Raw genomic sequence first — 25962 nt, forward strand, 5'->3', positions numbered from 1 at the left:
AAAGAAAACTGTCATCGTTGTCCGAGAAAAGCCCACACTCAATACGTTCAGGACCCACGTATGCCTAGAAAACCAAACGTGCTGCTTTACATAGTCACACATATACAAGCGCACGAAAAAAAAAAGAACCTGAGTATCAATTTGGATACATGGTGAGGAGCACCTCGGACCGCTTAGAAACAGCGGCTAAGCGCGTCCGCATTCCCATTTAACTTCCCCTTTTTGTATGTTATTTCAAAATTGTAATGCTTTAAAATCAAGCTCCACCTCAGAAGGCGACTGTTCTTCGATGTCGCAGTTTGCAGCCAAGCCAGGGGACAATGGTCCGTCTCTACGGTGAATTTGGCCCCTCCAAGATAGCACTGCAATTTTTGAATGGCCCATACAATGCAAGCGCACTCTTTCTCTGACGCGCAATAAGCCCTCTCTCTAGAACTCAGTTTTCTGCTCAGGTAGAGCACGGGGTGCTCATTACCGTCGTCATCTCTCTGGCAGAGAACAGCACCTAGCCCTCGATCACTTGCATCACACTGGACCGTGAATTCTCGGTCATAGTCTGGAGCTCGCAATACCGGATGGCTAATCAGCACAGCCTTCAGGTTTTCGAAGGAGGCTTCCTTTTGTTCGTCCCAGTCTACATTTGTCGGTTCTGTCTTGCGGAGAGCGTCGGTCAGAGGACTAGCCAAAGCTGAATAGTTAGGGATGTAGTGATTGTAGTATCCCGTCAGCCCCAGGAATGCCCGAATTTCCGACTTCGTGCTCGGCCGCGGGTAGTCTGCTACGGCAGAAATCTTAATCTCGCTGGGTTTCCTGAAACCTTGACCTACATTGTGACCCAAGTAGTCCACGGTCGCCCTTGCCAGGCAACATTTCTCGGACTTTATGGTTAGCCCAGTTTGACGCAAAAGGCTCAGTACAGCTCTTAGATGTACCATATGGTCCGCCCATGAGTCGGAAAAACCGCAATGTCATCTAAATAAGGCACCGCGAATGTTTCACACCCCTTAAAAACCCTATCCATGAGTCGGAAAAAACAAAATGGAGCATTTTTGAGCCCGAAACTCATCATTGTTGGCTGATAGCTGCCCGTCGGAGTGACGAAAGCCGCGTATCTGCTGGCGCGTTCAGTGAGCGGTACTTGCCAGCATCCTCGAGTAAGGTCCAGCGTAGTCACATATGCCGCTCTACTGACCTGTTCTACTCTCTCCTCGATATTCGGAACAGGATACCCTTGATCCCTGGTGAGAGAATTTAGCTTTCGGTAGTCTACCACAGGCCTAGGGTCTTTACCTGGAGCTTCTACTAAGATCATAGGCGAAGCATAATCGCTTTACGAGGGTTTTATTACTCCCAATTCCAGCATGCGAGTTACTTCCCTATCCAGAATTTCTCTTTGCCTTGGAGAAAATCGGTAGCACCTTGATCGCACTGGCACGTCTGAAGTCAGCTCAATATCGTGCTCAGTCAAATCAGTTCTGCCTGGCCTGTCCACGAAGCAGGCCTCAAACTCTGTTATTATCTCGCCCAGATCGGACAGCTGGGATTTCTTTAGTTCTCCTCTCTGCTCCGTCTTTTTGAGAAGCTCCTGAGCGTTGCTTTCTTTTCCGCTGAGGCAAATCAAGTTGTCCCCCATCTCCTCGGGAAGGTTTAACGTTAGATTTACCACGGCTTCCCTCTGCACATAAGGCTTCATAAGATTGCAATGATAAATGCGCACTTCTTTACGCCTACCGGGGATTTTCACTGCGTAGTTAGTGTTAGAAAGCTTTGCAACGACTTCAGCAGGTCCTTCCCACTGTACTTCGAGCTTATTCTGCCTTGAACCTCTCAGCAACATCACCTGGTCCCCGATACGAAACGTCCTTTGACGGGCTGACTTATCATAGTACACTTTGGAACGAGCCTGGGCTGACTTCATGGTGGCCTCAACAAGTTCCTTAGTGTTATGTAAGCGATTCAAGAGGTTCAGAATGAATTCTACTACTGTTGGGTCTCCTCCGCGCCCCTCCCAGGCTTCGCGCGCACCATTCGCAAAGGTGAGCGCAGTGACCATCCGTACACCAACTCGGCTGGGCTAAATCCAGTGGATTCGTGCGGCACTGACCGCAAAGCGAAAAGTGCTGCAGGCAGGCAGGTATCCCATTCGCGCTTGTTTTCATAGCACAGTCCCCTCAGGACTCGTTTGAGAGCAGAATGCCATCTTTCTACGCTGTTGCTCTGCGGATGGTGGATCGAGCTATGCACTACCTTCATGCCGCATCGCTCGAGAAATGAGGTGGTGAGGACACTTGTGAAAACGCTACCCTTATCCCTTTGGACCTCTGAAGGGAATCCAACTCGTGCAAACACTGACAGCAGCGAATCCACTACTCTCTCGGACGTCACCTCGCGCAGCGGAACAGCTTCTGGAAACTTTGTGGCTGGGCATAACATAGTGAGGATATAACGGTACCCTGACTCTGTCACAAGAAGTGGCCCAACTACATCTATTACTAACCGGTGAAACGGCTCGGTAATGATTGGTACTAACACCATCGGAGCTTTCCAGTTATCTTGCGCCTTTCCAACCCGCTGGCACGTGTCGCATGACCGTACAAAAGTTTCCGTGTCCTTAAAACATCCAGGCCAATAGTATTCTTGCAACAGCCTCTACTTTGTTTTCCTTATTCCAAGGTGACATGACCACGAGCTGCCATGGGAAAGTCGCAGTAAGTCTTCGCGGTACTTTTGGGGAACGACTAATTGGTCCCGCTCTACTCCGCGCTTATCCTTGAATAAGCGATACAGCACTCCCTTTCTCATCTCGTAAGAAATATTCTTTGCTGTCTTAGTGGCGCGGAGGCGCTCCCTTATCTCCTGTATCTTGGGATCATTGGCTTGCTCCATAGCTAAGTCCTCTCGGGTTCCACTTAAAAGTCTCGTGAGATTACTAGACACTGGCGGCAAGAGGTTACTCTCAAGAACGTCCTCATTCTGCGTCTCATCAAGCTCACTTTCAAGTTGACTTATCTGAGATGCCTCGCTCTCAAAGTTTTCTGACCCGCTATCTTCCGCATCGACCACTGTTTTAACTGCCGTTTCCTCCACTGTGGATTTTTCTGTAATGAGCAGTGTAGCTAGTTCTCGCGCCTTTGAACGTGTTAAGGCTTGCACAACTCTGTCTCCGAAAAGGATGCCCCTCTTTCGCAGCAGCATGTTCGATTTGTTGGAAAACAAATACGGATAGCACTTAGGAAACTTTCCCAAAACGGCAGCCTCGGTTGTTAACTCGCCGAAAGGGCCCTCGATGACCACGTTCGCGATTGGCAAGCACACACTCTGTTCCTCCACTACCTGGCGGATCCATGCACACTGTCCTGTATAGTCGGAAGGCGACACATACGCCGGATGGACAACATCCATCGTTGCGGCCGAATCGCGCAGTACCTTGCAAGGCTTCCCGTTGACTACTAGGTCATGCAGGTATAGGTTCCAAAAACTGCATATTTTCATCGCAGTCACTGACATACGAGAAAGCAATCTTTTCTATCCAGCAGTTGACGGCAATGTGACCCTGCTCATTACACCTAAAGCATATGAGCGGCTTCCTAGCCTCAAGCTTGTTCTTTGTGTTCTGCGCGTTGGTCACTTCCCCACTTTTCTCACTGCCGTCCTTTCCAGGGAGTTTGCCTGAAGAAACCTTCCTTTCTTCGTTTGCAACTCTAGCAAAGTGCCTTTCCTGACGGTTATTCACACTCAACTTGGGATTGCGGGGCCTATCCACTGCTGGGTTGCTGAATTGTCGGCGCGAAGCGTACTCCTCAATGAGTTCGGCTGCTTCAGTTGCCGACCTAATGTCGCCTCGGTCCTGTAACCAATTTCTTTCTTTTTCTGGGAGGCAGTTATAAAACTGCTCCAAAAGAATTCGCTCGACTACAGCGTCCCTATCACTGTAGGAATCAGTGCTCTTTAGCCACTCGCCAAAATTGATTCTTAAATTGTACAGGAATTCAGGGTAACTCTCGTTCCTGGACTTAGTAGCGTTCCGAAAACGTTGTCTGAACACCTCGGCGCTAAACCTATACTTTCTCAGAAGGCAAGCTTTGACCTTCTCGTAGTTGTCCGCGTCCTCCTTGCTTAGCCGCGCGACAACCTCCGCTGCCTCGCAGGGCAGAACCGTCAATAATCTCTGAGACCAAGTGTCTCGCTGGAAGGACAGTTTTTCGCAGGTTCGCTCAAAGTTAGCCAGATACAGACCGATATCCCCTGATATCACATATGGCTGCATGTACTTTGACATCTTGAAATCTGCTTCCTTGTTGAGAAGAGGTACAGCTAGCTGGGGACAGTTGCCCGACCTCTTGCTCAACTCTAGTTCTAATTTCCGGAGCTCAATTTCTTGCTCCAGCCTTTTTGCTTCTCTCTCAATTTCACGCCTCTTTTGCTCTTTTTCCCTCTCAAGTTCATGCTCACGCCTCTTTTCCTCTGTTCCCGCTCTTTCTGCAGTCTGTGTTGCTCCTCCTTATTTTGTTCGATGAGGTTCCATGCTTCACTGAGCTCCTCATCATCGGCTCCCAAATCAGTGATTGCCTTTATAATCAAGGGTTTTCGTGCCAAACCACTTGTATCAATTCCCAATTCCTCACACAATAGCAACAGTTCCGGTTTCTGCAGCTTTTGTAGGTCCATGATCACTCCGAGTGTCGGCTACTTCCAAAACAACTGTGCAAACTATCAAACCTAAAGGCGTTTCAACACTCTTTACCAGTTCTAAAATCTTACCCTGTTCTAGAACCTGGTCCACATCAGAAGAAAAGCCAAGCACTCACCCATACATGCGATCGATGTTCCGAGCTGCTCTCTTGTTGGCCGATTGTTGCTCCTGCTTGTTGCTTGAGATGCAACCTCCGATCACCAGATGTTGTGGCTTGTATATTCTGATCCACCTCCAATCACCAGATGTTGTGGCTTGTAGATTCAGATCCCAACGCTGGTCACCAGTTGTCGTGACGCTGGGACTAAGTCGACCCGGCCTTCACTTGGTAGCGTGCAGAGACTCCGGGTGGATGAAGGATTGAATCTTCGAAGTTGGTAAAATATATACAAGCAAGTTTAATGGCACTTTGAGAAAACGTATTTACATGAAAAAGAAGGGTATATCAGCAAAATGGTAAGCGTTAAAAGTTCATAGCGAGAAGCGAGAAGCGTATGGATGAGCCGTTTACCCAGGGCTCAGAGCCTCATTTCGTGCTCTGCAACGTCCTTAAAACCCCCTATGTCCAGCCCCTCTCTGAAGATGCTGACCAACCAGTTCCAGGGCACGCTCCTCAGATATCGGCATCCAATCGAACACATCACTGCACTGATGGTCTGATGCACTGACTGGTCCGGTATTGTTTCGTTGGGCGTGGTCACTTGTTGGCGGGTAGAGCTTGGTAACGGCGAGGAGGTAGATTTCTATTCTTCTGCAAAGATCCGATATGGTGGTTCCGGCAAGTGGATTTCCTTCTCAGAAACCCAAGTGCACGTGCGCGCCACATACTGCTCCGAGCATTGTCCCTTTCCGGCAATTGCAAATTTTTCCTGCATTCCCGAGAATTCCTCTAATGGCCGTATTGGTCATGCTCCTTTCTTGTCCTGTACGTGAGCGGACGTGTCACTCTGTCGTCTCCTTTGGACAATAGGCATTCCTCACTTGACAACAGCGCTTCTCGACGGGAAGGGTGAACAATTGAACAAAAGCACTTCCGGCTATTTCTCACAGGGCGACGTTTCTTTGTATTTTTCTTGACGTTCCCTTGACAGGGCCAATTTGGCATTTGCAGGGTCTCGACAAAGCAAAGCAGGCTCACACAAAAAGATTCATGGAAACAGGCTCACGTAGAGCCTTTGCACCAACAGCACATATCTACAGCACATATCCATGCCCACAGGCGTGCGCGCAAGTGCGGATCATGCACGGTCATAACACCGCCTACTGCTAAGGATGCTTTCGCAACCTACCGGGCTTAACCAAGCTAAGCCTCTGCCAAACCTAGGGCCTGCTCGCATACGCTCGATAAAACCACGCGTCGTTGCTTCCAATGAGAAAGCCACATTTATTCTAGTTTATTCGCAGTTAATGGTTCTGAAGTATAGATGTCTTGCCAAAGTTATGTCAGACTTTTTTTTTTTCGTCCTGTTGTGTTCGGCGCAGTTGTAGTAGTTATGTCGGGTTTGGTCGCTTACGCGCCATTAAACCCGACATAACTACCATAACTATTTTGCTTCATCACAGAGCCACATTGCGTTGAATCATGACTGGTCCTGACTCCTTTCTCACCACGGAAAACAAGCGCTGGAGGTTGTGCACACTTGCTTAACCTTTAGCGCCGGATTCGGCGCGATGCGGTTAAATATGAGAAGATCGCAGGGGCTGCAGAAGCGGCGCACGGTCACCGAGGCATTGTTCAACGCACGCCTCGCTGAGAACACTAGCTTTCGGCGGCTGCATTTCTTAACCGAGCGCGTACCTGTCGTCCCAACACACGGGAGCGACACCAATCACTGACACGGAGTCCAGGTGGCCGCGTTTCATGCGGGCCGCTCAGGGCAGAGCCACAATTTTTAGCCCGCCCGCACAAACGACTCCTTTCTCCCGGGGGGCAAAGTAGTGGAAAATGGCTAATGATGCGTTAATACGTTAAAGGTAGCAAGTAATAAAGAAAAGAAAGGCAAAGAAAAGTAGAAAGCAAACACCGGGGGGAACGCGTCGGTGCTTTCATCTTTGCGCGCACGCATTTGCGTTTAAGCCTCGGCCATTTTTCTCTCTTGGTCGCCTTGCAGTTTTGCACGATCGCTTCGCAGATATTTAAGTTTAAAGGCGCGCGAGTGCTAATTACATTGCCAGGCGCGCGCAGCCGTGTAGTTAAGACGGGGAGGGCACTTTTCTCTAATGAGACCGATAGGCGCGCGCTACACACACGGGAGGCGCGTCGCCGTCGACCCACCGCTGGGCAACGCCAAGGCGCCACTGTGGCTAACAATGGTTCCCTTCTCCTTCCCCTGGGGGTGGGAGAGGAGTGAGGCGGAGGACGCCCCTCAGGGAGGACGGCCTCGAGGTGCTCTTTTTAGCACAGGGGCTTTCCTCCTATCTTTGCTAAAGTGGTTACCAATTTGGTTATTAAGCTGATGTGTTTTTCCCGGCGTCTTCGACTAATGACCCTGCCCCTAAAGGGTGAGCGCTCTAGATTATGGCCCGCGGGGGTTTAGCGCCGCCGAACCGGCCGAAGTGAGTCCCCATCCCCCTCCGAAAAAGCGTCCTCGATGGCTGGGCAGATTTCGCACTGTTTTGGAGGGCAGCCATATCGCAGGCGAGCCGGGCATGCGCTGGGCGCGAACGGCCGCAGTCGTCTCCAATGCTACGAGAAATTTCTCTCGGGAAGCGAGCATTCGGTGGCAGCTTGTTACCGAACGACGGCTTAATGCGCGCAGGCGTCCGCCAACGCTCGCAAAGTAAATCGCACGTGCTCCGCCGCGAACCTTTTAATGTTTTCAGTTTAATTGTAGAGGAGCTAAGGCTCGCCCTCCTCCCTCCTGCCCCTTCTTCCCCCTTCTTTTCCTCGAACGCTGCTTATTTTTAACTTTGTTTTTGTACGCGCAAGTATGTATGTCTGGAGTTGGTCATTGGCAGTGTGTAACAAAAATAGGCGGTTACTTTGCTTTGACATTGCTATTTACTTTTTACGGTTTTACAACCACTGAGCGGCGGCTGAAACGGTACTTATTGATTCACAATATTTAGTGGTGATGAAAAAGCCAAATAACCTTTCTAGTTCTTTGTGCGCTGCTACCACCAAATACGCCAACTAGCTATTCTTCTAGAGCTTGCAGAACGAACTGCGTGTTGAGCTCTCAAGAGGCCTGACTAAGAAGCTCATCAGTTAACTATTGCCATTATATCAATAAACGTTGATTTCAGCAAGAATGTGCGCGACTCTCCTCCTCAAGTGGTATCGAACATTGGAATAGAACTTTTACTAATATGCGGTCTCTTTAACTGTGGTAAGAATTTATGGAGAGCAAATTTAAAAAAAAGCAATTGATTCCTTTTGCGAGTGATTTACTTACACAAGTCCCCTTGGAGCAAGGTGAAGAGGGAGTGTGTCATTCAGAAGTACGCCTCTTCGTCTCGAAATATTACTCAAGCACCTCGGACTCATCTCGAGTGATCACTACACTTACGACATTTCGTTTATTTAACAAACAGTCCGAAGCTCTACTACCGATTTTCGTTCAGAATGTTTTTTTTTTCTTTTTTTTTTGTCGCGTACCCTCACTCCAAACTATTGCGCGTTTTCCTCACGATTAGATGTCTTGAGGGGATAACAAAATATTACTTGTCTCAACATCAAGTGTCACCACACGGAAATGAAATGAGGCGAGTATATAAATGCAACTCAAGCCTAAGTGCTGCGCCCTTCTATCTTGTCAAGCAAAAATCACGAGAGTCTTAGCAATATTGTTACCTGCTACTTTCCAGACGATTGTCGTACTTTCCGCAGCGGTACTTCAAAAGGGATTCTGTTGCTTGTGAAAAACACGAATGTTACCTTTATGCCGCGTAATTCTTTTTTTTTTTTTTTTTTTTTTTGCTGTGCGGAGTGCCTTTACTGGTTGTCTTACGCAGATATGGAGACCTACCGATCACATTAGAAAAAAAAATTAAAAAGCTACTCGGCCACTGCCAAATAATAGATAACGATTTGGGACGTAAAAATATTCATCAGGCTTTTGGTTTGTCTACGTAGCTGCAGCTTATGCAATAACTAAGCGACACCGAGATTGGTGAATAGATGCTCAAGCACTCTGTCATACGGCAGGCTTACGATGCTTGCAGCTTATTCATTCACACCTAGTTTAAACGTGAATGACACAAGACGTACTGGAAACGCCCGACATGAGCGCATTCGATTTCATGTGCATTGCGCGCAGTAGTTCTATAATTAAATTTACTTCTTGGCAGGGCAAAGGGGATTCCTGTCACGTGGTCACAGCAGATGTAAACAGAAGCTCTTTTTAATGACCAACAAGAAAACTGTGCACATTGCGCATATTAAAATTCATAACGAAGGCAAATATGCCAGATGAAACATCAGGCTATCGATGTTTTATAAAAATATGGGATCCCACCATGAAGACTCGACCAAAAAAGAGCATCCATACTCTATGCAGTGCAGCGCTTAGCGCTATAGATGTTTCGTTTTATAATCTGGTTTTTATAATGTCGCAATTAAGTCTCGGTGCATGGGAGTCTATACCTTAGTTTTCTTGTGTGCCCTCAAACGGAAATAAGCCTCAATGGACTAATGTCCGTCCCCTTCTCTCATTGGCTTTATCTTCCATTTGATCACATGGAATTAAGTAGAAATTAAGAAGAAGAAATGGGCATGGGCAGGACATGTAGTGCGAAGAGAGGATAACCGATGGTCGTTTAGGGTAACAAACTGGATTCCAAGGGAAGGAAAGCGTAGCAGGGGGCGGCAGAAAGTTAGGTGGGCAGATGAGGTTAAGAAGTTCGCAGGGATCAAGTGGATGCAGCTAGCACAGAACCGGGTTAAGTGGAGAAATATGGGAGAGGCCTTCGCCCTGCAGTGGGTATAATCAGGCTGATGATGATGATGATGATGATGATCACATGTTTTTGCTGATTACTCCTATTTAAGCGACAGGGAGGTTTGACCCAATACAATGAAAAGAACAACTTCAGCTAAAGACAAGTGGTGTTGCCTGACGCTGGCTGAAGGTGAGATCAAATAGCTAAACCTGCCATGGCTTCGAAGGTGTCACGGTCGTTATTGAACTAAATAAAAAAAAAGTGAGTGGAAGGAGAGTCGGGTATAAATGATGTAAAGGGCAACCAAGTTACAGCGATAACGTACATTTATTGGCACAAACGAAGCTCCGAAAGAAGTGCCGGCAGAGTCAAGTAACGGGACTGTCCGAACCCACAAGCTGCTGCTGCTGCTGCTTGCCCTCGGTCTTCTGATGCCTTTATGTCTTACACGAAGTTCAGCGAAAAGACGTAGAGTCTGGTTCCGTGTTCGTAAAAGAGCACCGTGATTGTATTATCAATTGAGCGCAAAGGGCAGAGCACGGGCGGGTGCGCTGTTTCGAAGACGCCTTCCGCACTACGGTAGGGCTGGCAGGGGCGAAGCAGGGCGGCGGCTGTTTGCTGGCGATACGGGCCGTCGAGGTGCATCCGTTTTCCCCCCTCCTCGCCCGGGCGTTTGCTTTTACTAAATGCGCCTTGGGAATCGTTAGCAGGCCATCTTGTTGATGCATTTCTTTCTTTCTTTCTTTCTTTCTTTCTTTCTTTCTTCCTTTCTTTCTTTCTTTCTTTCTTTCTTTCTTTCTTTCTTTCTTTCTTTCTTTCTTTTGACGTACACGAAGAAGAAGCGCGAGCGAAAACAAGAAAGAAGGCAGGAACAGGGTGGAGAGTTGGAAGTCGATTCATCGACATTCGCTGTTGGCGAGGAGCAAGCCGTCGCTTTATGCGCTCTGGAGGTATACGGGCGTGAAAGGTACTTGGCCGCCGAGCGCACTAAACCAGAGCGCGCCTAGTGCGGCCCAGGCGCTACCGCTCTGCCCTATCGTCCCAGCATCGCCTCTTGTGATCTGCTCGCCTGCGTCCACTGCGGGATGTTTTTCTTTCCTCTGTACAGCTGTGCATGTGGAGAGAAAATAGGAGCCTAAGAATGAAGGGAGAAATGCTTCGGGCGATATGGGAAATTCTTTTTCTTATCGCCTTCTCAGAGAGGTGCTCTATAAAAAACAATGAAATTCGTTCAAGTGCGAGACAAATCTTTGTAGAGATTATTCGCGTAGCAAATGGGGGAGCAAAAAGATAAATCAACACACTCGTAAAAAAGGAGCAGGAGCGCTGCTGCGATAGAGGCCGTGTTCGGTCGGAATGACTCGACATTCTTAAAGCATCCCAAATATAAAAAAAGCGAGATGCGAAGAGGGCGACACCAGTCCATGCCCGAGGGCAGAGAGTGGCGATGAAGGTGAGGGTGGCCGCGTTCATTTTTAACGTACTGCATGTCGCGACAAGTACGTCTACATGGGGAAAGATGACCAGACGATTATGTTGTAGCAGTGCTTTTATACTCGGTACAGAGATTTTCTGTTTATTTTATCTTAAAAGTTTACCGAAGATGTTAACATGAGAGGCGCGATTTGGAGTGGGTATAGTTTACTCGAAAACAACAAAAGCTGTGTAGCCTTTGTACGATCATTCGAACACTCACTTGGGATAAAGTTGCATGAGAAGAGCTTGTGGACCGAATAGAAGATCAGATATACGCCGTATTTGTGTTTTTTTAATCCCTCATGTTTGAATGCCGCGGGCATGGCTCCGCCACCGACAACAAAAATTTGATTGATGAAAGAATGTAGCCACGACCAACCGTCTTTGGGGCGTGCTTAATCGAGATAAATGTCAGATGCTCGGGCTAAATCTCGCCTTCAGCAGAGCCCGAGCATGCTCCGCATATGAGCGCTACGCAGCTTTTATTCATTCGTGTGCGCATGCGGGGACTCACCTATCACTTTAAGCAGGACGTTTCCCGTGTGCTTCTGGTTGCGAGAATCCGTAAATCTGCAGACGTAGTTGCCGTCGTCTGAGACTTGCTGCACGTTGCTGATGGACAGGCTGCCATCTGGCTGAACACGCTGCCGGTGGTTGAACGGAATCTTACTGCTCCCTGCGAGATTCGCAAAACACACCTTTATGTCTACCACGCAAGTGAAGGCGTCCTTACCACTTGCTTCGCGCCTTCCACCATGTGCAGGTAATCGAAGCGTTTCCAGGAATGATCCTGGCCTATGTACCCATTATGGGCTGTGCACCACTTATAAAGAGTCTGCAATTCTGCTGTTACCAGTGCTCCATTTTGTGTCGCAGCACACTGTGCATGCGTTCGCATTGAAAACTGCCCATGCACAGGATGGCCAGTGGTGAGTTGTATTCTAATGGCGTAAGGCGACAACCGCCTTGAGTTGGAAACCCTGGCTTTCAGAAAGAGCGACCTGGTTTCTATTCAGGCCGGCCGTAGAGTAGGTGGCTGACGAATCGGTAGCAGTTTTCTCGTCCGGCAGCTACTTTATCACTATTATTTCTATTTCCAATAAGGCACTTCCTCATCCTCAAGTATTTTGCGAGGCACTTATGCATGACGGTGGAAAATTGCATCGGTTTACGCCATGGATGCCTTTGTGTACCAACCCTCCCGACACCTGCGTTTCGCAGCAGGGGTTCTTTTTTTTTTTTTTTTGAAACATGCGGCGCCAAAGGGCTCATAGTGCTATGGCATAACATGTGTAAGCTCGAAAGAGCTTGACACTCATGTATAGTACAGTGGAAAAGAACCATTTGTAGAATTTGTTGCACGTACACATGTGGACAAAAATTAACAGAGCTCCCTATTGCCTTCTAACGTTTTTCCACAGGTTTCGTAATTGAAAATGGCAGTTATGGAATATGTAGACTGGTAGGAGACGCTAGAGCGCTATCTCATGGATAGATGATATTTTTTAAAAATTTATGACAGGGAAGACGTGATTGCAATCGGACCGGAATTGCGCTTTCTGTTTGCAAGTATAAGAACCTGCAGGTCTCATTACGTGCGGAAAATACCCGCTATAGAATGGGCTTTTATAAGAAAGGAGAATATAACACAGCTTCGATAAACGCAAAACCATGCCAGTACAGGACCGATGTTTCAGGGCCGATTCGCTACTTTGGGCAGGGTTGGCTAGATGCGCCAAGGCAAGGGCTCTGGCCCTGCCCAGTGATTTCTGAAGGCGCAGAGTCGGTTCCGAGCGTGTGTTATTTCTTCATAAGACTTTGAACGGAGTGTCGTGGTCTTCTGGTTAGGCTGGTAGATCCAAGTAAAGACATGGCCGAACTGCTGGCTCACCTTTTTCCCACGAGACGGAGGCCCAAGCAGCCACGTAGAGCGGACATACGAGGCTCACTGACTTTCCCTTGAGCGCAGTGACCGAGCTGACGTCACGCATGACGCGCAAGCTCTTAGAAAGCGGCAGGAACAGCTCCTCCTCGGAGCCGAGCACGCTGTCTTCTTCCGCCGGCACCAGCGGCGACCTCCGCAGAAGACGCGCGGCTGGGGGCCGGCGCCCAGACATCCGCCGACGGCACCCGTCGACTCCAGGAGCGCCTGTCCTCCCGGGAGAGTTGTCGGCTGCACAATGAAAAAGTTCCAGCTTTAAAATACGCTGAAAAACTAGCAAAGGCAGGCTCTTACCACTTGGGACATTGTGTAAAAAGACAGTACCGTTTTTGGCAAGACTGTGTCAAAAATAACCAGGAGACTGGGTTTGACTTTACAGTTTAGTGAAGCCATTTCAACACTTCTAAAGATGGAAATGTATCAACTTACTTTACTCAGCTTTAGAGCTTAAGGGATGTGATGAGTTCACTACGAGGCTAAGAGAGGAACCCCGATGCTTGGGTACTTTGTCAAAGACGAGAATGCTGTTCTTACGGCTATCTTCCTATATTGTTCCCACTTCAAATAAAGCGCCCGCCAATTTCTGGCGTTATCTTCCCGCTGGTATTTTGTCATCTAGATGATTGAAAAAAATTGGCTGGGGCTTAGCTACGGTTAAGCCTGGATATCTCGAAGCTAAAAGCTTGGGTGATAGTTTAGCTTATGGTTGTGCTTTATGATTTAGCCTATGGATATGCTCATGCTTATGCTTTATGATTTAGGCTATGGATATGCTTACGGTTTGACTTATGGATATGCTTACGGTTTAGCTTATGGTTAGGCATCAGGCGTTTCAGACTCGGCTTTGCTGCTTCGTTTAGCAAGACGTTCTTCTCGTTGTTCGGGTGTTTCGGACGCTGGTTGAATTTTCAGCCTTTCATTTCTTCGCTCCTTTTCAGCCAACTCCCGTGGTAGCACTTCCGTATCGGTAGTATGTATCGGCGGCATGTTAAAGACGCTTCGTGTCTACTCTTATTTCAGTGTCAGGTTTACGGCTATCACGGCGCTATGCTTTCGTGCCTAAAAACTGTGGATGCTTGGGAGTGAAAATGTAAAGAGATAAAGGGGAGTCGTAGTGGAGGGCTACGGAGTAATTCGACCAGCTGTGAATATTTAACGTGGGCTGTACGATGTCAGAGCACGTTAAAGATCCCCAGGCATTCGAAATTACTCCGTAGCCCTCCACTTGACTCCCCTTTCTCTCTTTCGAATTTCACTCCCGCCTTACTCCCTTCCCTTACGGCGCGGTTCGGGTGTCCACAGAGCAAGTGTGACATACTGCACCTTTGCATTCTTGTGACGGAGTCGGCGGCGGCCACCTGCGCCGTGCGTGACGTCACTCGTGCTCCGATATACACCGGCTTCCGCGAAGCGCGGTGATGACTAGCGTAGTGGAGCTTTTGGCTTCAAAATTGTGCCTCGTAAACTCATTAATTTGTGCATGTGCAGGGTCACCTTACTTCTACGAGAAGCGAAACTCAAAATCTGGATTGCACTATAGCCCGAACAAGATTTTATTCTTGTATCTCTAGAAAGTGAGGGTTGGAATAAGGTCGACTTGGTTCTCATTTGTTTGCGCGCGTGAGAAAGGGAGAGAGAGAGAGTGTGTGTGCGGGGGGGGGGGCGAATGCGGGGAATATGTGCGCCTGTGCGTGTTGAAGTGAGCCTGTGGGCGCAGTTCGCGCAGGATTGACTCAATTCTGCTGAAAGACCAAACAAAATGAACGAGGCTTGCGGCGGCGCCTTTTACTGCTAGCCGACATTTCGACACGGAGAACCGGGTTTCGCCTGAGCAATCCTTCGCCAAAGTTTACACTTGTATCTTTGCATAGCGCACACCTCCAATAGGTATACAAGGGCTATTTATTCCGCGTGGAGGCAACACCTAATCCTGCATCCGTTAGAGGGCGTCTGAAAAGCAAAGTAGCAAGGAACAACGGAAAACATTGGACGCTTCTGCGGAAAGGCTTGCGTCGTGCCCAAGAAGGATTTTCACGGCAGCGTAGTATTAGATTGTGACACTGAATATTGAAACGGCTTGCGTATGCCGTATACGGCCGAGTTTAAGGAGGACGCAAATGACGGCCTGCCATTAGCTAGCTTTGCAATATATATAGTAAAAAGCTGAAACCGCTGCAAGTTGAAAGTTAGCAATCTGAAAGTTACAACCGGGCGCCACACTTGGTATGCTTTACTTTTCTTATTTGGTTTACTCTGTCGCCTTCCCCGCACGAAAGCGTATTGAATGGCAGGAAGCCTTAATAAAAACTCTTTGTTCTGAAGAAATCAAAAGTTTGTTCGCAGCGAGAAGGCCTGCTTGCCAAGCGACGCAGAATGAAAAGGAGGGAATAATGGAAGTGAGCGAAAACTAGCGCAAGAATAAAGGTCGGTGACGCCAAACGTGAAATATGTAATGTATGTGATCAAATCCCAAACAAGCGCGCCCGTCTCGGCGTCGGCCTCGGGAAGGTGAAGAAAGCCGCGCTCTTTTGACCTAAAGCAAAACGCGGTGAAAGAACGAGGAAAGCAAAATGAGACTTCGGTACACAGGAGCGCCAAAAGAACCATAGAGTGCGGCGGGCCTGGAAGACAATAATTTGGGAGGCATTATTGGCCAAAGCCGTCGGCAGGTCGCGACGACAATCCGAGTTCTTTCTGTTCGCGTCTCTATGGAAACGGTGGCGCAAGTATATCGATACGCTCGCAACAGAGGCCGCAATCTTTGTCCCCGAAACGCATGTGGCCATATTTCGGCAGTGGCTTCGCGACGACAGGTCGCACTGGAGCCACCGTTTCCTTCTCCTCGCCCGCTTCTGCTTGGAACAGATGGCCCAAACCGCAGAGACCATACAGGGCCACGAGTTACGACCCGGTGTCGCGTATATATATATATTATATCTATGCGTCCATATATAACTTAAAAATAAACGCTGTATGCCTGAACAGTGCGCCTGCTGCTCCAGGGCGGCGAGCACTGGGCTCTGGACAAGGCGAACGCTAGAGAAAGGAAGGGTCAGAAAGGAGGGTTTCGCGGCGGTAATGAAGAAGCGGGAAGGAAAACGAAGGAAAAAAAAGAGAGAGAGAGAGAAAAGTGTGCTTTCTCGTCAGCTATCGTTTCCAGGTTCGGAGAAAAAAGGCTGTTCACCCCAGCCAGTGGCTCCGCACAGACCCTCGCCCTCTGCCATCGCTTTCGGCGCCCGAACAACGGGGCCCAAAGGCCACAGAATGTGGACGGCCAATACTACGATAGCGAGCAGCGTCTTAGCGTATAAAACCGTGCCGGCAGTACTTGCAGGTGAAGTCTAGCCTGCAGCCAACGGTTGACCTTTCTGTGTTCTGTACTGCCTTTCATCGGATACTCGTTCTATACAGAGGAAGTATCTCTTTTGTTGCTGTGTCCGTAAACGTTCTCATGGACTCGCGCATCGCACTGTCCCTCTTCACTTTTCTTTTTATTTGTGTGGGCATGTTGGGTTTGGTTTAGATTTGTTGACCTTGGCTTCAAACAGGGGCTCAAGTCAAAACCTTTGTTAACTCCTTGAGTCTAGGCACTGGCAGTTGCGTTCGTTACTAGCTAAAAAGCGAGAGAGAAAATATAAACTACACCTACAACTCCAACAAAATGAAATATTGGTGGTAAGAGCTGAACACAGTCATCCGCAAAACGAAACCGTCAGCAGCGCTGGCTGATGGTGTTGAAGTCAATTGAAAACGACCGGCGCTGGGTATGCTCCCACTCGTTCTGCGCTCGACGCCTAGCAAATGTTTTATTCTAAATTTCGAACAAATTGAGAAAAAAAAAAATGATGGCGATTACACCCGTGGTAATGCTGATGTCAGTACTCAGCGCGTGCTCATTCGCATTGCACTTTTGCATTTGTTGCATTTGCTTAGAATTCTGCTCCCACGCGTGAGTTTGCGGCTTTTGTGTTTCTGCTTTGTGGAGGTTACAACCATGTCTTATGCGCGAGAGGGCGCAGACTAGAGCCCTCTTTAGTGCACCGCGTTTGTTGACAGCGTTCAGAGAGCGTTTAGCCTATGTTCGACTCGCCACACCATTGTGGCCTCTCGCAAACTTGCAGCGTTCCGAGCGCGATTCTCCAGAATGACTGCACCCATGGCTTTCTCGTAACGCAACTAGTGCGCCCTGACGCTATACTGTCGGCTTGATCGTAATTGCGACGGTTGCTACTGCAAAGGTACGAAGGATAATCAGTGCTGCTTGTGCGGTCACCCAGCGTGGAGGCGGGGAAACTATCCGATAGCAGCTAGCGCTTTGGAGATAGAACGATGATAATGAGCCACTAATTACTCATTAGCATCCAACCTAGCGCAGTCGTAAGACGAAAAAGACGAAGGAAAGCTATATAGCTGCCACAGAAATTTGTAGTTTCTGCGCTCGTCCAGCATTTGAACCCGAGGCCACCGTCTGCCGAAGGTAGCGCTCTAAAAGCGCTGCCTCGGACAGGCAGGGGTCCTGGCTGCTCTAAGGTGAAGGCTATGAGTAATTACTCCATTATTACTATTCTACGTCTCCTCGAGTGTTTCCGCAAATTTCGGTCAGCTAGAACGATGGCGTGACCGCTCCTGTTTGTAAATATATGTTAATTTTAAAACGCTTTTGTCTACCAGCAAGCTTTTGTGCCTCCACAACTGCTTAGGAACGAATTGACCGATACGAAAATTTGCCAATCAGCTATGATAGAACCTCATTGCAATGTATTCTTCCGCCATGGTCACGGCAGTCATAACACACGTAGTACCCGGTATTATTCAGATGAAATGAGGAACTACCGACGCAGTACAAAATTGGACATCTGTAAGGCAGCTTTCCGAATGTCTACATCATCCGATTTAAATATCATTAGATCATCAGCGCTCTTAGTACCGATTAAGAAAAACAGTGGCCCGTGGAAGCATGAGCTGCAGGTGCGACACTTTACGCGCGTTTTCAATTGTTGAATAAACAGCACTGATGGTGAATGTTGAGCGATGAGGTGTAGAAAGAAAAAAAAAGTGCATTTTTGTTTCCTCATTAATACATATAACGGACAAACAGACGAAGTGAGCTGATCTACAGCGTGTTCAAGTCAGCGATCTGGAGCAAGTTTTCTTGCTCCGCCAAACTAAAGAGTGTGTTTTAATGGACGATTTGACCTGAAATCCTGAATCGTGATAGGACCGCGCAAAATATCTTTTTTCTTAGTGGATTCCACACCTTCTCGCGATTTCCTAGTGGAATACGCCATAAACAGAGCGCACAAATAGAACACAGAATTAGAACTGTTCTACACTGAATTCAACATGCGTGTTGCGAATATGTGAGCGTATCGGTGTCACTGTGAGCTTTCAGGCTGGTGTCACTGTGCATTGATGAGCTGTGGGTAGCCTATTGTACCTACGGACAAATTCTTCACTGCCTGAAAATAACTGCATTGTGTCACTCGCTTGGGCGGCACCGTACTGAACGCTTAGACGCGCGCGTTTCATTGGCAACTTTCCTTCCGGGCAAGCGCTCTCGACGTATAGCTTAGTTAACTGAATTCGAGAGAGCGCACAAGTTCATGCCTTAAACCACATGCAGGAGGCGTATAAAAGCGCTGTGGGTGCGTCTCAAAAATGCTTGCTCCTCTCGATAGGTGGTGTGTTACAGCACAGCGATTGGCGCTGAAACCTTATTCGCAGGTTGCATCTAGCTAGCAACCAGCCCAGTATTTTGTTTGCTATTGGGTGGACCTGGCAGGTCAACAGTTTTCTTTATTGGTAATTCGAATACTTGCTCCCCTTCTTTATTTACTGCTTTCATTCCTGTTCCTAATAAAGCACTAAAATGATAACAGTGATGTAGGATGTGTGTGGGGAAAAAAAATATTTCCCACGTGCACACGTAAAGAACCCGAAGTCCATTTGGTATAATGAGACGAGCAAACTTGAGAGTTTCGCTATAAGACGTAAAAACCTACGGGCACAAGATGTAATATGGTATATACAGACAAACTGCATATCCACGAAACTACAGCCAAACTTTGTAGTGGGATTGTGTAGTTGCGTGCACTGAACTGAACATCCAATCTGTAGAATTCTGTAACAATTATGAATTAAATAAGCCTACCAACCTGGAACTATGCGACTATATGCTACTGCTTGTTAGCTTTATGTCTACACGCCAAAGCTCCACATGGGCTGTTATAGCCGCCGTCGTGGAGCGCTGTGGAGGAATTTCAACCACCTGAGGTTCTTTAATGGGCATGACATCGCTCACTACACGGGGTTTTTGGCTTTGCCATTAGCCTCCATCAAAAATCTACCGCAGCAGTCGAACGCCATATAGCCACTGAACCACCAGGGTAGAATTTTGGACAAGTCGGTACTCATCCATATCACAGAAGAAGCGCAACACCAGGACGACGGACAAAAGGGGAGAGAACACACACCACAACACAGGCGCTAATTTCCGACTGACGAAGAAAGCCAAAACCAACCATGTCGAACGGAAACTGAGCAAAAGTAGCGCATGCACTGACCTAAGAGAGAGAGAGAGAGAGAAAAAATGGGCCAGATCACAGATGTTTTGAACCCAAGAAGGCCAGCTCTCGTTTAGACAAGGAAATAGACGGTGTACTAACACAGTTATCTTTCAAGGCAGCAAACTGTGCAGTTTCCACAATCTCGCGAGTTATAGCTTATCTCTACTCTTGGCAACGACTGAGCATTTATCCATAAAAAGGCACAAACTTTAAATCTTTGCAATGCAAAGCTAGATTGCTGCCTGTATATGTCTTCATGTTGTTATTGTTCTCTCGAAGCTTTTTGTTCAGGCACCTATCAGATTGCCTAATATACTGCTTGCCACAAGAGAACAGAATATTGTACTCAATGCCCTCAGCACATTTAACAAATATTTTCCTGTGGCGGATAGTACACTGCTGCTTTTGGGAGCGATGTGCGGAGGGCAGGGATTTTTTCCACAACACACTGAGTTTCTCCGGGGCTGAACATACCACACGAACGTTTGCCTTTTTTCCTATTTTCTTGAGATTGTGCGCGAGACAATGTTTGTAAGGAATGACAGCCACCTCCGGAAAAGAAACTCCGGAGAAAAACGTGTCACCAAAGAAGAAACGAAGAGCAAGGTGCCTGTCAAGAAAATAGGAAAAAAAAAAAAGGCAAACGTTCGCGTGGTGTGTTCAGCGCCAGAGAAACTCAGTGTGTTGTGCAAAAGATCCCTGCCCTCTGCGCATCGCTTCCAAAAGCAGCAGTGTACTATTCGCCACAAGAAAATATTCGTTAAATGTACTGAGGGCATTGTACAATATTTCGCTCTCTTGTGGCAAGCAGTATATTGGGCAATCTGATAGGTGCCTGAACGAAAGGCTTCAAGAGCACAATAACATGAAGACATATACCGGCAGCAATCTAGCTTTGCATTGCAAAGATTGCAAATGCGTGCCTTTTTTGGATAAATGCTCAGTCGTTGCCAAGAGTAGAGATAAGCTAACTCGCGAGATAGTGGAAGCTGCACAGATTGCTGCCTTGCAAAGTAACTGTGTTAGTACACCGTCCATTTCCTTGTCTAAATGAGGGCTGGCCTTGGTTTCAAAACATCTGCGATCTGGCACATTTTTTTTTCTCTCTCTCTTAGGTCAGCGCATGCGCTATTTTTGCTCAGGTTTCGTTCGACATGGCTGGTTTTGGTTTTCTTCGCCAGTCGGAAGTTAGCGCCTGTGTTGTGGTGTGTGTTATCTCCACTTTTGTCCGTCGTCCTGGGCCCGCTTGCACAAAACAATCTTAGGACTGTCTTAGCTAAGTCCAGACTTAACTGGAGTCTAAATAGGCCACTAGCATGGACGCTTAAGACTGGAGTCAAGACTGGGCTTCAGTCCTGACTTGAATAAGTCGCTTGTATGATTACGACTCTAGTGCTGTCTTGGTTAAGACACAAGGACGCCAGGTGTTTAAGTAAAGAAATTAGGGAAATACAGGGATGCGCTGGCACTGTCAATGCTGTAAGATGTACACATTCCGTCAATTTTGCGTTGTGTAAATTCCGTGCCATTGCTTTTTGCGGCTTAAGATTGTGTTACGAGGAAAAATGCCCCAAGTGGTTGCTGAGGCCGTTCTGGGAAGCCACTCTGGTGAACATGAACCCGAAGCGTTCGACGTTCGGAACACGAGCCGTCTTAAATAAGCTTGGTCTTTCTAAAGACACCATTTAAGTCTGGACTTAGCTCGGACTTTATCGTGCAAGCCGGCCCTGGTGTTGCGCTTCTCATATGGTATAGCCACTGAACCACCGCGGCGCGAGATTAACAAACCCGTTTTCGTGGCTCGGCACTTAAGAAACACCCAGGTAATGCTCAGGCGCAGTGCAATCACGACCTAACCTTGCGCAAGGACGCATGCAAACTTCTCGCAGGACCAGATCCTTGACTGAAAGGATGGCGAATAGATTCAGTGACCTTTGCAGCTGCTTATGAACTGAGGCATCGCGTAGGAGCAAAACCCGGGCATTGAGAGAACGCTAACAACCGAGGGCCGCTCTGCTCGTTCGTGGAGGCTGTGAGGGAAGGCAGAACGTGCCTCCCTTGTTGATCGCTTTAATTTCCGCGCTCTTCAACTGGCAGCAACTTAACTTCTTCACGTCTAGCGCTCTAATCCTAAGTGGAGGCGGCAGCTTTCTCTGGTCCCCGAGGAAGACAGTCGAGCCGCAGCCCGCGCTCGTCAGCCCTGGAGGGCGCCTCTTGGACTTTTTTTTTTTTCTCCCACGGTCGAAACGGGATAACATGGTGACGTTCCTCTGGGCGCGCGCCATTCCGCTCACGTCGGCACGAAAGGCGACAATTCTCCCGTGAGTTGTCTTACTCGCGCTCCGTGCGGCCGGAAGAAGCATTAGGACATCTCTCGGGCAGAGCCAGGCCGGGAACGCGATCTTGAGCGCTCGTGTGTATGGAATGACAAGGCCGCTCCTTCGCGAACATTTTTCATGGAAAGCGTGGCGGGGATATCGTGCAGATTTCAGCCCTCTTCATTGCCCCATTCCCACGCATTGTGCTCCGTTGCCTAACGGCCGGGACAACAATGCGCACGAAAGGAAGGCTGTGAGCCGGTCGTTTGTGCGGCTTTGTTAATCCCGTAGCAGCAATATGTACCTGCCAGGAAATTATTTGAATTAGGAGTATACGCTGACGGAGAATAATTTGGTGACATCTGCACAATGGCAGTGCAAGATGTTTGCCATAAGACCCGTCGTCACTGCCTCATCTTCTGTCAGGTCCTACGGTGAACATTGCATCTGGCGCGCACAGACTGGAGCATTCTTAGTTTAAGCAAACTGCCGGGATAGCAGACTGTGCCACCGTTTATTCATGGTGAAAGAACAGGCTCTTTGTGGGGGAGCCCTTTCTGGCACCTATGCATTCGTTGCCATAATATGGTACTTGGCGGTTCCTGCCGAGGAAGCACCCATCACTGTGACGAGTCAACTATTCTGCTACCAAGGTCACGTAACCAAGACGTTCTTAATGCCCTTTCCTCCTTTATAACTATCTACCTGGCTTTTCGAGGTACACCTCTGTCATATTTTTTTCCCTAGTAAACATATCTACGATCGTCCGTATTGATTTATTAGCTTAAAAAAGTGAAAATTGGATTGGTTACGAACAACGAGCTGAAAGGCTTGGTTTAGTTTGGTTTGTGGGGTTTAACATCCCAAAGCGACTCAAGGCTGTGAGAGACGCCGTAGTGGCGAGCTCCTGGAAAATCGACCACCTAGGGTTGTTTAACGTGCATTGATAGCGTACAGCACACGTGCACCTTGCTTTTCCCCTCCAAAGAAAAGCGGCCACTGTGATCGGGAATCGATCCCGCATCCTTGTGCACAGTAGCCGAGCGCCATTACCACTATACTACCATGGCAGGGATGAGCTAAAAGGCCCATGCAAAAGATAGGGCAGGAGGTAGCCCCAGCATCTATTTATAAGGACGAAATGAAACGTACATGTTGCGATCACTCTGAGCAAAGAGTGTTCAGCGGTAAAATTTTGTCTAATAAAGTGATCAGTGAGTTCAATGCTGAAGTAGCATAGTCAGCAGTGGAGAGTGGCCACCAAGGTAAAGTGGAAAGTATACAGTACACTGAAAAACAGAACAAAACACGCAGACGAAACGAAAGGAATCGACATTGGACTCACACTGAACTTAAAATTAAGTTTGCTGGCGCACGCGGAGCGCGTGTATTGTGAAGAAACAGCGTAAAAGCCGATAAACGCAAGTTAGCTAAGACATGCCCTCACACACGACTCCCGTATAAAGTTGAATAACCGTTGTGATGCGTGACGACTGTGCCTCAGAGATTGGAAGTATTTCTATTTCGTGGCAGTCAAGGGTGGTTCACTCAAAACTCAAGCAAAGCAGCGTCGAAACACAAGCGAAGTCTGAGGCACGAATTTCAGGAAAAGCAAGGAAGCTAGATCTATTGGCAAAATCTACGTAAAGAAATATTCCAGTGCTCGTCATTACGTTTGTTCTTAGCGCATTAGCAGGAAGTGGGCACAGAAAAACAAGGAAGCGAAAACTGACACTAATATAGACGCCTTTCAGCGAGCTAAATCCCGCCACTATATATGTAAGCATGTTAAAAAAATAATACAATCGCGACAGTGTCGCCATATTATGGGATAGATTATCTCTCGGAATAAGTGTGAGCGAAAATCACGAAAGATCACGTGAACCTAAAAGCAATCAGTGAAAATTGGACCAGTGAAAATTATTTCGCCTTGTCAAGGACGACTGGCTTATGCATGCAAGGAACGACTTCACCATTATATTCAGAGGGCGGGAAGGGAAAGTAGGAGGCTGGGTATCAATACTGAGCACCCAGAGAAGCTCTGCCAGGAAAAAAATAGGTCCAAAAATACCAGAGTGTCGAAATATTGTTACGTCCGTAAAGTCGCTACGGAGAGGTGCTAGGTGGTTCAGCCGGCCAGGACCACAGGGCCAGCGGGTAGCAGCACAGGAGCCACCAGACAGGGTCGAACTGGGCGAAAAGGGCGCGCACACTTCGTCCTCCTCTTCCTTCTTCCCAATACCACGCACTACTTGAAGCAGAGTCCGTAAGACGTCCCCCGCTGTTGGCGAAGCCCTCCAGGCGAGTCAGCCGTCAGCACGAGGGTGGAAGGTTTTCAGCCACGCGACATGAGTAAGCTCAATGCGTGCAGAACGTCGTCCATTTTTGGAGAGGCGCGCAATCTGATAGGTGAGATCACTAGTTTTATCGGAAATCACATAGGGGCGGATATAGTGCACTAGCATTTTCTGACTTAAAATAAGCCACGCCTCCGAACAGGACTCCAAAGGCAGACAAACTCGCTAGGGCGGTAGACGGCGTGATGTTGTCGTAGTGGGATCTGAAGCGCTTTTGTGAGGTGGGAGCTCTTAGTTGGGCTACCCGGCGGGCTTGTTCAGCCCGGCAAAGAATCTCGGCAAACCCCAGGATAGTCGGCTGTGAAGAGCGGGAAGATGGTATTGAAGGCGTGTCGCGGAGAGCGGGTATAGAGGAGAGAGAATGGACTGTAAATTGTTGTTTCCCGTTGAGCGGTATTGTATGCGCACGTGATAAATGCTAGCACAGTGTCCCAGTCCTTGTGGTCGGCGGCGACGTACATGGAAAGCTACTGAAAAATTTGTATAAGGCAATAACCTCACATTTTCCCACACAATCTTACTCAGTTCACATAAGAAATCACATACAAGTCGCATATAATTGCATAAGGTCTTATAGCCTCTTGTACACTATCATTAATTATTTACAATATTTTATGAAAATGATGTGAACCGTATCAGAGTCTATGCGATTAGATGAGATTTTATGAGGTTATTGCCACGTAGACCTTTTGGTTTTTCAGTAGGTACCCATTTGTTTGCGCATGGTAAGGGATCGTAAATGCGTTTTACACAAACTGAGGAGCTCCTCGACAACATCAGCGGTGAACTGGCGCTCTCGGTCGCTGATCAAGGCTCGTGGAGGCCCATGGCGCACTATAACAAAGCGTGAGACCTGGTGTTCAGTAGCCGATGGGAGAGCTGCCGTTTCACAGTAACGAGTGTGATAGTCAGGGCAGAGGACGATCTAGCGGTCGAAAGTATGAGACTTGGGAAATGATACCAATAGGTTTATTCCGACCTTCTTAAATGGAGATCCTGAGGGCATCACACGATGGAGGAGGAGACCAGGAAATATACTGGTTGGGCGTTCGTGACTGGCGCACTGGGCGGAGCTAGCCACATACTTCTCAATGGTTTCACACATCTGCGGCCAGTAGAAACGTTGGTGGGTATGATATAGTGTCGTGCTTATCTCAGGTGTCCCGACGTGGGGTCGTTATTCATGACGTGCAAAACCGAGGAGCGTAGGCTGTCAGGCACCATCAGAAGGTAGCGGATACCAGTGGCAGAATAGTCCTTCCTGTACAAAAGACCACTCCATACAAAAGTACTGGAAGCTGTAACGTCCTCTGCAGCGGTAAATAATAGCTTGATATTATCGTCCCGCCTCTGTTCAGCGCGGGACGTATGGCCGTCGGGGAACGGAGGCGAACCGCAGCAATGTAGTGATCAAATTTGTCGGAGTCACATTCCGTCGGGGCAAGCGGCAAATGTGAGAGAGTGTCTGCGTCAGCGTGCAGGCTTCCACTCAAGTATGAAATTGTTTGCGGAATTCTTGAAAGCAGATTGCCCACCGTGCAACACGACCAGCTGGATCACAAAGATTGATCAGCCAACCCAAGAAACGATGATCAGTAACCATTGTGAGTGGTCGCCCGTATAGATAGCAGCAAAATCGCTGAACGGCGAAAACTACCGCAAAGCACTCCTACCCAGTAACTGAGGGATTACGTTCAGGTTTCCTTAAGGAGCGACTGGTGTAAGCGAT

At 48.1% G+C, this 25962-nt stretch overlaps 1 protein-coding gene across 1 annotated transcript in view; it reads right to left on the reverse strand.

Annotated features, from left to right (window-relative positions):
• Positions 1–25962, reverse strand: part of LOC146204259 (cell adhesion molecule Dscam1-like) — a 541302-nt gene that overhangs the window by 228850 nt on the left and 286490 nt on the right. Inside the window, exons 2-3 of the mRNA XM_084589211.1 lie at positions 12942–13223; positions 11565–11726 (exon numbers count right to left, since the gene is read on the reverse strand). Coding sequence (XP_084445337.1) covers positions 11565–11726; positions 12942–13223 — 444 coding nt within the window. The remainder of the gene's footprint in view (positions 1–11564; positions 11727–12941; positions 13224–25962) is intronic.

The sequence above is a fragment of the Amblyomma maculatum genome, chromosome 1, assembly GCF_055883805.1.
Source record: "Amblyomma maculatum isolate TAMU_Amacu chromosome 1, ASM5588380v1, whole genome shotgun sequence".
Classification (NCBI taxonomy): Eukaryota; Metazoa; Arthropoda; class Arachnida; order Ixodida; family Ixodidae; genus Amblyomma; species Amblyomma maculatum.